General features: G+C 35.5%; 2 protein-coding genes across 2 annotated transcripts; one reads left to right on the forward strand and one right to left on the reverse strand.

Annotated features, from left to right (window-relative positions):
* Positions 1-5,546: 5,546 nt before the first annotated feature.
* LOC113563365 lies at positions 5,547-6,889 on the reverse strand. Its single transcript, XM_026974858.1, has one exon. The coding sequence runs from the start codon at positions 6,812-6,814 to the stop codon at positions 5,690-5,692; it is 1,125 nt and encodes a 374-aa protein (XP_026830659.1). The 5' UTR covers positions 6,815-6,889; the 3' UTR covers positions 5,547-5,689.
* A 129-nt stretch (positions 6,890-7,018) lies between these two features.
* On the forward strand, positions 7,019-8,359 carry LOC113563364. Its single transcript, XM_026974857.1, has one exon. It carries the CDS (start codon positions 7,093-7,095, stop codon positions 8,215-8,217), a length of 1,125 nt encoding a protein of 374 aa, XP_026830658.1. The 5' UTR covers positions 7,019-7,092; the 3' UTR covers positions 8,218-8,359.
* Positions 8,360-10,723: the final 2,364 nt, after the last annotated feature.

The following is a 10,723-nucleotide window of genomic DNA, read 5'->3' on the forward strand; positions in this document are numbered from 1 at the left end:
AAATGGTCCAATTGCAAAAAACAAAAAACCATTGTATTCGTCTCATTATCAGCTACAACTTTCATTTAGAGAGAAAAATCAACTTCCATTTAAAAAAATGGCCGCCATGATGAAATCTCTAAAGTGGCGCCATCTACAATTAAATTGATAATGCTATCATCTTGCCCCCTTTGGACCAAACGACTTTTGTCTGAAACATTTTTCGATACAAGATTTGGTTTTCGAGAAAAATCAATGCGTTACTTAAAATGGCTCACCCTGTATATGTGTGTTTATTTTTATAAGCAAAGATAAGACAATTGTTACCGTAATTTTGAGTTTTGATTTGTTATGCGATATTTAGCGTATATGCATTGCTTTTTAGGTATAAGAATTTTGATATTTTAGTTTTTGTATTTTTGTAATATTGTAAGTTTGTTTTATGTTATGAAATCGGGACAATTACATGGTCAGGCTGGCCGAATTATAGCGTTTTTGGATATTTGATGATACCGCGATGTTTAATCCTCGCCGCTTGATTGTTAAAAGCGCGCCGCCGATAAGCGCGCAGCATTTGATGTTACGAATAGCTTCCGCGGCTGAAAACAACACCTTTTTAGATTTGTTTGCCGCCTTAGCAACGCCCGATATTATAAATGACGATTCGTCATTCTTCGAGCTCAGTCTTTCCCAATCGTTCAGCCAGGATAGTTCGCGCACTCAGCCGGCCACCGATATACCTTACGCCTAATAAATCGATATTATTTATTCCAAATACTTCGTTATTTGATGTTATCCCTTACATTTTTATACTTATATACATTATGTTTACCATATGATTGAATTTTCACATGAGTACAATCTATACAACCAATGACACGTATAAATTGAGCTGTTTGAAAAAATTCTTGCTGATGTCGACAAATTTCTTCTGGTGAAGTAGGAAGTTTTATAAATTCTTTTTTAACGCAGCAATGGCGGCAGGAGATACTCGATGGATAATATTATGAACGCTTGCTTCACAGATGCCAGAGAAATCACTAATAGTCATAAAAAACGATGCGGTTGCATAAAACCGCAGCGCAACCATTAGTTGAATCATAGGTGGAATGGCATTATTCCTATTTTCAACATATATTACATATACAATTATACATATACATACATACACACGCACACACAAAACAGAGAAAATATAAGCTGAGAGAATACATTTCCATCTATGTATACAAATTTTAAATATTTATTTATGTTTTTTTCAATAAAAGGATGTGCACTAATTTTGTCTTTTTAGGTAGATACTCTGTATATTTTTAAATTGTTGTGTTAAGTATTTATACATACCGATTAGTTTTATGTTGTATTTTCATGTAAATTTTTTCTAATAGCATATTGTTCAGACTTTTATCAATAATTATAACTGCGATTTTCTTTATCATCTTAATTTCTGCATGTACATATTCCTTTCATCGATTCTAAGCCTCAAAATAAGAACTTGTTATGACGCGAATCGAAGACAAACACGCGTTCGTCTTTCCCCGTTACCGAATCCGACACCGGCTAACTTCCGAATCAGCTGATCATTGTCATTAGAGCATCGCGAGTCGAGTCGATCGGACTTAAAGCCACAGTGTATCTCTTACGAAGTTTCTTTGCTGTTCAAACGCGCTTTCAACGTGTTACAATAAAGCTTTTGTTAATCATACATTTAAAGTTCATTTCACATCATCCGCTCTTTCACTTATTCATCTTTCCGGTCTTCCTTCGCTTCTCGCCGTGTTGCACCAAGGTGGATCGAGTAGCCGAAAGTGCAATTCGTGGGCAACGATTGAAGTACACCGAACAATATTAAAGCTATGTTTTGATATTACGAATCGTTTTCTAAAATCATTTTCATTATAAATGTCGAGATAACTTATACATGGTCTAATAATATGTGGTCTTCGTCGATTCCTTCTAAGATTACAATCTTCATATTCATCAAACAATACTAAAAATTAATAATTTCATTCATGTTAAAACTATATTTTCGAGAAAAGTACTTTAATTTATCATTGATATTACAATACATATATACTATACGTCGAAGAGATTAAGTCTTGCTGTTGGCGACACTGCTGATTGAGTTAACCATCGATTAAGGTTGGTTAAAGTGGCCCTAAGGCCCGTTTCTATCAATGTCGCTTAACTTTAACCGTAGTTTAACTCACTCTTTGTCTCTTTTTAAGGCAGGTAGTTAAAAAGAGACGAAGAGTGAGTTACACTACGGTTAAAATTAAGCGACGTTGGTAGAATCGGGCATAAGTCACATTTTTGTAAAAAACTAGATTTTTATATTTTATGAATTACTCTCTAAAGTTCGTGTAGTGGAATCTCACTCGTTTGAAATGAGACATCACTTCAAGCAATAATGATTTCAAAAGTTTCAAAAGAAAAGAAGAAGAAAAGAGTAATGGATCGGTTTTTCGGATGACTATTTATACGGTGAGAACGCAAATGTTTCTTGCGAGAACGTCACGCCTGGCTTGGCCATCTATTGGTCGCTTGGTGAATCAGAGGCGGGAATCACACACACTTGTATTGATTTTTTTCTCTTGTTCCATAATCGAGTACATTGAAACGTATGATGTAAAAATAATTAATACTCGCAAATTAAGTAGAAATTACTATTTTTTCTATATTAATTATATAATTTCAAATCAATTTAATAAAACACATTTTTCGTTTCTGTGGAAACGTGAAAATACGTTTTTAAAATTTAGATCTAAAAACGGTTTCTATTTAAACCGTTTCTTAAATGGTACTTTATGTTTCTTAGACATTAGATACGTCTAAGAAACATACCCATACAGCACAAAATATTCGGAGAATATTCTAACAACATGATTTCCATATATTCTGAGAATATTCGAAAAGAATATTCATAAACAGTTCCACGAATGTTCTAAATGTTATTGGTATGTTATTTGGTAAGTACTCAGAATATTCTAATGATATTTCAATGAATATTCTTATAATATTTTATTTCTTATAATATTTCCCACAATATTCCTAGAATATCCTATACACTCTAAAAATGGCTTTATCGTAAGTGTTTGAATTATACACATTTAAGCAGAAATAATGTTTGACTTATCAAACGCAAGTGGAAAAGCATTTAAGTTTCAAACACTTTTGTATCAAACATTGCTATATATATATACCCTAAAAAACCTTTTTTAAAAAAGAAAAAATATATACGCCAAGTACATAAAAACTCCCAACTTGTCAAAACTCAAAACTAAATATGAAATCAATAATTAACTAGCCAAGTATCTAGAAGCAGTTTGAGTATTTTACTCAAACGTTTTCCATGCATCTCTCTTATCGCATGACGACATTGAAGTACTTGGCGTGCCCGAATCGCATTAAAACGTCCTGTCCTACCTATAAGAGACACAAAATCATTTGCGAGTCATTATTGAAAATCATGAAAATACAAGATACAATACAAATCAAGATATTGTACAAATTTACAAGAATACATGACCACTGCGATTCGGGCACGCCAAGTACTTCAATGTCGTCATGCGATAAGAGAGATGCATGGAAAACGTTTGAGTAAAATACTCAAACTGCTTCTAGATACTTGGCTAGTTAATTATTGATTTCATATTCAGTTTTGAGTTTTGACAAGTTGGGAGTTTTTATGTACTTGGCGTATATATTTTTTCTTTGTTTAAAAAGGTTTTTTAGGGATCTCACTCTTTTTTGTAAATTTTTAAAATTTGACTTGTAAGAGATTGGTAAGGGGACCGCAAGGGGTCAGACATATACGGGCCCGAGCGGTGGGCCACGGCGAAAATCGGCGATGATACCGGAGCGCATGCGAAGTAGAACACCTCTGCGGTAATTAAGAAGCGCTCCAACATTACTCGATCTCTTTCGCTCCGGGGTCTCGGCGAAGCAACATCGGCGTCTACGGACTCTATTCCTGGTCGGATCATCGAATTGGCAAAGAGAACGATCAGGAGGCAACTTTCGGCACGATACTCACTTACGTTATTACTCAGGACCCGTTCCTTGCAGGAGCTCAGCATTTATCATTTGACTGGACGATCAGAAGACGATCGGAGCTGTACCCGGGCAGCGAGGATCAGTAAAGACCCTGGAGCAGGAGAAAGAGCCAACGAGGGAACAACTCACCGATTTATTGTTAAGCACCTCGAGGGGAGTAATATATTCGCTTCTTTTTTTTGTTTTTGTTCTCTTGTATTCGTAACCGATTCTATCTATTTCCGAGGTATTTATAATTAATGCGAATTCGACTAAATTCCGTCAATCACCGGTTTTGATATGCGCAATGTAACTTACTCGTAAAATATACACGTGATTTTTAATATAATCGAGTATAAGACTCAACTGTGATACGTCACCATCATATCCGTTGGGTCCCGATCCTACTCTAATAATATAAAATATAAGTATAGAAAAATCTTACAGACTATATTTTAGTTTTACATTCTTTTGAACATATAATTAGTATTACATAATTTCTTTTTATGTTTTACTAGCATCCCCCGTCACGCGGGCTTTGCCCGCGATATTATGTGTAGAATTAAATAAAAACACATTTTACTCCTTCTCACCCGTTAGGGGTGGAATTTCGGAAAACCCACCCTTAGTGTGAACCTACGTAATAGTAAGAATATACTCTTAAAATTTCAAGTCGATGGGTGCAGTGGTTCGGGCTGCACGTTGATGAGTCAGTGCACTCAGAGAAATGATTTATTTGGAACAAATAAAATTTTGTTCAGACAAATAAATTCTCTTATTTATATATGGGCCTAATACCATTTTATTAATTTCAAACTTATTTATTTCTTTGGTTGTCAACTAAATGAATTTATTAGTATTAAATAAAATATGTATTTACAGCAACAATATTTTCTTCTTTGAATAAAAAATATATTTTATTTTCGTATAGGCCTATTACTTTCTGGTTTTATACAAAAAGGAAATAAAAATGTTACTTACAATTTGTTTATTTAGACTTGAACAACTGTAAAGTTACATGATTTTATAACGCCGCCTTAATATGTAATATGAAATATACATATAATGTATTCATATACAGGGTGTCTGAGACCACCCGTACACGCCGAATATTTTGATAACTGAGCGTGACAGATAAAAATGTTTTAATCAAAAGTTGTAGGGCTTTAACAATTACATGAAATGGTGATACATATTTGACCTTGACAGCAGTTATGCAGGAAGTCTCAAGGTCAACTTTAAAATCTTAAATGGAAACTCCCATTTTTTATTATATCATCTTCTTCTACCAATTAATTGGAACAACTTTTGTCTGAAACATGTTTTCTGAAAATGCCTCCATTGACCTTGACATGTATTTGAAATAAAAACTACATTTTGAAATAAAAAAGTCTCGCTCTTAACATAATCCAGAACTAACGACGAGGACGTGGCGAGTTTCTAGTTCCATGTTTTTTCTTAATTTAAAAAATTGTAATGTTTTTAAAATGTTTTCAGTGGTACGGCCAAAAAAACGGAAAAATAATTAATAAACATAGTGATACCAAATACTATGTTACACAAACCAATTATGAATACGTAAAAGCATTTAAAAAAAACTGAAATAGCTGTCCCAAATACGGGACATTATGCACCAACGGGTTAACAACGTTTCTGAGTGAGTGAGTATGTTTGTTCAAGCAAAGTGTTCAAAGTGAGCACCGTTTTCTGCGATGCACATATCTACTCTGCGTTGGAAGGAATTAGTTGCTCGAAGAATCTCATCAGCACCTAAAGATCGAATTGCTTCACTTATCCTAAGGATCATATTGTCCCTTATAGTCGGACGTTCATGGTACACCAAATCTTTTATCCTTCCCCAAAAATAATAATCTAAAACGGTGAGGTCCGGTGATCGGGGCGGATAATTGATGGGACCATATTTGCCTATCCATTTGTTGGGAAACATAGCGTTTAGTATTGTACGAACAACTCTCGATGTATGCGACGGGCATCCATCTTGTTGAAACCACATGTCCAAGCGCAATTGCAGAGGAAGATTTTCTAGTAAGATGGGAAGATCTGTCTCTATCAAAGCTGAATATCTATCAGCGTTTAGATTTTCTTCAAAGAAAATAGGACCTACGATCTGACTTCCAATAATGCCACACCAAACATTAACTTTCCACACATGTTGATGATCTATTTCTCTCAACCAGTGAGGATTAACTTGTGACCAATAACGACAGTTCCAAGTATTATTAGATCCGTTACTTTTAAATGTACATTCGTCAGAAAATAAAATTTTAAGGTGAAAATCAGGTGGTTGCTGTCTTATCCAATTGCAAAATGCAAGTCTCTGTTGAAAATCATCATACTTCAACGCTTGGTGAACAGACATTCTGTAAGGGTGAAACTTGTTTGCTCTCATAATGCGCCAAATAATGTCACGACTAACGCCAGAATCTCTTTCTCGACGTCTCAAGGAATCATGAGGGTTCAACTCTACCAATGCAAGAATTTCCGCCGTTTTTTCATCCCTAATTGGACGGTGGATCTGTCTACTTTTGTTATGTTCAGGCTGAATGACACCTTTAGTTCTGATTCTCTTAGCCAAACGTGAAAAAACGTTCCGCGAGTGAGGAGTCCGATCAGGATAACGCTCTCGCCATAATCTTTCAGCTCCACTGAACGTACCTCGACACTCACCCAAAATTAACAGCATATCATATGCTTCTTCATTCGAATAGGACATGGTTAGATAGATCTTTACGAAATCTTTGCTAGAAACTTTTCGAATAATAATTACCGAACCGTTCATCAATTTCAAGAGTTTTTATATCATTTTATAGCACGCTTTGACGAAAGCAATCCTCCTATTTATGTGCTTAAAAGGACGATACTCGGCGATAAGACAGGAAGTGCTTACTTGAGTTGTAAACAAAACGGCTCGCTGGCGACGACTTGTTTACCCCAACGCAGCGACAGTATTGTATGTACTTTTCCGAAATAGCTTTCCGCCGAGTTTACGAACACATAAATAGGAGGATTGCTTTCGTCAAAGCGTGCTATAAAATGATATAAAAACTCTTGAAATTGATGAACGGTTCGGTAATTATTATTCGAAAAGTTTCTAGCAAAGATTTCGTAAAGATCTATCTAACCATGTCCTATTCGAATGAAGAAGCATATGATATGCTGTTAATTTTGGGTGAGTGTCGAGGTACGTTCAGTGGAGCTGAAAGATTATGGCGAGAGCGTTATCCTGATCGGACTCCTCACTCGCGGAACGTTTTTTCACGTTTGGCTAAGAGAATCAGAACTAAAGGTGTCATTCAGCCTGAACATAACAAAAGTAGACAGATCCACCGTCCAATTAGGGATGAAAAAACGGCGGAAATTCTTGCATTGGTAGAGTTGAACCCTCATGATTCCTTGAGACGTCGAGAAAGAGATTCTGGCGTTAGTCGTGACATTATTTGGCGCATTATGAGAGCAAACAAGTTTCACCCTTACAGAATGTCTGTTCACCAAGCGTTGAAGTATGATGATTTTCAACAGAGACTTGCATTTTGCAATTGGATAAGACAGCAACCACCTGATTTTCACCTTAAAATTTTATTTTCTGACGAATGTACATTTAAAAGTAACGGATCTAATAATACTTGGAACTGTCGTTATTGGTCACAAGTTAATCCTCACTGGTTGAGAGAAATAGATCATCAACATGTGTGGAAAGTTAATGTTTGGTGTGGCATTATTGGAAGTCAGATCGTAGGTCCTATTTTCTTTGAAGAAAATCTAAACGCTGATAGATATTCAGCTTTGATAGAGACAGATCTTCCCATCTTACTAGAAAATCTTCCTCTGCAATTGCGCTTGGACATGTGGTTTCAACAAGATGGATGCCCGTCGCATACATCGAGAGTTGTTCGTACAATACTAAACGCTATGTTTCCCAACAAATGGATAGGCAAATATGGTCCCATCAATTATCCGCCCCGATCACCGGACCTCACCGTTTTAGATTATTATTTTTGGGGAAGGATAAAAGATTTGGTGTACCATGAACGTCCGACTATAAGGGACAATATGATCCTTAGGATAAGTGAAGCAATTCGATCTTTAGGTGCTGATGAGATTCTTCGAGCAACTAATTCCTTCCAACGCAGAGTAGATATGTGCATCGCAGAAAACGGTGCTCACTTTGAACACTTTGCTTGAACAAACATACTCACTCACTCAGAAACGTTGTTAACCCGTTGGTGCATAATGTCCCGTATTTGGGACAGCTATTTCAGTTTTTTTTAAATGCTTTTACGTATTCATAATTGGTTTGTGTAACATAGTATTTGGTATCACTATGTTTATTAATTATTTTTCCGTTTTTTTGGCCGTACCACTGAAAACATTTTAAAAACATTACAATTTTTTAAATTAAGAAAAAACATGGAACTAGAAACTCGCCACGTCCTCGTCGTTAGTTCTGGATTATGTTAAGAGCGAGACTTTTTTATTTCAAAATGTAGTTTTTATTTCAAATACATGTCAAGGTCAATGGAGGCATTTTCAGAAAACATGTTTCAGACAAAAGTTGTTCCAATTAATTGGTAGAAGAAGATGATATAATAAAAAATGGGAGTTTCCATTTAAGATTTTAAAGTTGACCTTGAGACTTCCTGCATAACTGCTGTCAAGGTCAAATATGTATCACCATTTCATGTAATTGTTAAAGCCCTACAACTTTTGATTAAAACATTTTTATCTGTTACGCTCAGTTATCAAAATATTCGGCATGTACGGGTGGTCTCAGACACCCTGTATATATTAAAATTGTTTTGCTAAAATCAAACAGGCGTTATAAAATCATGTAACTTTACAGTTGTTCAAGTCTAAATAAACAAATTGTAAGTAACATTTTTATTTCCTTTTTGTTAAAACCAGAAAGTAATAGGCCTATACGAAAATAAAATATATTTTTTATTCAAAGAAGAAAATATTGTTGCTGTAAATACATATTTTATTTAATACTAATAAATTCATTTAGTTGACAACCAAAGAAATAAATAAGTTTGAAATTAATAAAATGGTATTAGGCCCAATATAAATAAGAGAATTTATTTGTCTGAACAAAATTTTATTTGTTCCAAATAAATCATTTCTCTGAGTGCACTGACTCATCAACGTGCAGCCCGAACCACTGCACCCATCGACTTGAAATTTTAAGAGTATATTCTTACTATTACGTAGGTTCACACTAAGGGTGGGTTTTCCGAAATTCCACCCCTAACGGGTGAGAAGGAGTAAAATGTGTTTTTATTTAATTCTACACATAATATCGCGGGCAAAGCCCGCGTGACGGGGGATGCTAGTAAAACATAAAAAGAAATTATGTAATACTAATTATATGTTCAAAAGAATGTAAAACTAAAATATAGTCTGTAAGATTTTTCTATACTTATATTTTATATTATTAGAGTAGGATCGGACCCAACGGATATGATGGTGACGTATCACAGTTGAGTCTTATACTCGATTATATTAAAAATCACGTGTATATTTTACGAGTAAGTTACATTGCGCATATCAAAACCGGTGATTGACGGAATTTAGTCGAATTCGCATTAATTATAAATACCTCGGAAATAGATAGAATCGGTTACGAATACAAGAGAACAAAAACAAAAAAAAGAAGCGAATATATTACTCCCCTCGAGGTGCTTAACAATAAATCGGTGAGTTGTTCCCTCGTTGGCTCTTTCTCCTGCTCCAGGGTCTTTACTGATCCTCGCTGCCCGGGTACAGCTCCGATCGTCTTCTGATCGTCCAGTCAAATGATAAATGCTGAGCTCCTGCAAGGAACGGGTCCTGAGTAATAACGTAAGTGAGTATCGTGCCGAAAGTTGCCTCCTGATCGTTCTCTTTGCCAATTCGATGATCCGACCAGGAATAGAGTCCGTAGACGCCGATGTTGCTTCGCCGAGACCCCGGAGCGAAAGAGATCGAGTAATGTTGGAGCGCTTCTTAATTACCGCAGAGGTGTTCTACTTCGCATGCGCTCCGGTATCATCGCCGATTTTCGCCGTGGCCCACCGCTCGGGCCCGTATATGTCTGACCCCTTGCGGTCCCCTTACCAATCTCTTACAAGTCAAATTTTAAAAATTTACAAAAAAGAGTGAGATCCCTAAAAACCTTTTTAAACAAAGAAAAAATATATACGCCAAGTACATAAAAACTCCCAACTTGTCAAAACTCAAAACTAAATATGAAATCAATAATTAACTAGCCAAGTATCTAGAAGCAGTTTGAGTATTTTACCAAACGTTTTCCATGCATCTCTCTTATCGCATGACGACATTGAAGTACTTGGCGTGCCCGAATCGCAGTGGTCATGTATTCTTGTAAATTTGTACAATATCTTGATTTGTATTGTATCTTGTATTTCATGATTTTCAATAATGACTCGCAAATGATTTTGTGTCTCTTATAGGTAGGACAGGACGTTTTAATGCGATTCGGGCACGCCAAGTACTTCAATGTCGTCATGCGATAAGAGAGTATGCATGGAAAACGTTTGGTAAAATACTCAAACTGCTTCTAGATACTTGGCTAGTTAATTATTGATTTCATATTTAGTTTTGAGTTTTGACAAGTTGGGAGTTTTTATGTACTTGGCGTATATATTTTTTCTTTTTTAAAAAGGTTTTTAGGGTATATATATATAGCAAT

This window comes from Ooceraea biroi, chromosome 14 (assembly GCF_003672135.1).
Source record: "Ooceraea biroi isolate clonal line C1 chromosome 14, Obir_v5.4, whole genome shotgun sequence".
In the NCBI taxonomy this organism is placed as follows: Eukaryota; Metazoa; Arthropoda; class Insecta; order Hymenoptera; family Formicidae; genus Ooceraea; species Ooceraea biroi.

Bases quoted from the DNA above. Each gene is read 5' to 3' on its own strand.
- LOC113563365 (XM_026974858.1), bottom strand. From the start codon at position 6,814: ATGAACGGTTCGGTAATTATTATTCGAAAAGTTTCTAGCAAAGATTTC.
- LOC113563364 (XM_026974857.1), top strand. From the start codon at position 7,093: ATGAACGGTTCGGTAATTATTATTCGAAAAGTTTCTAGCAAAGATTTC.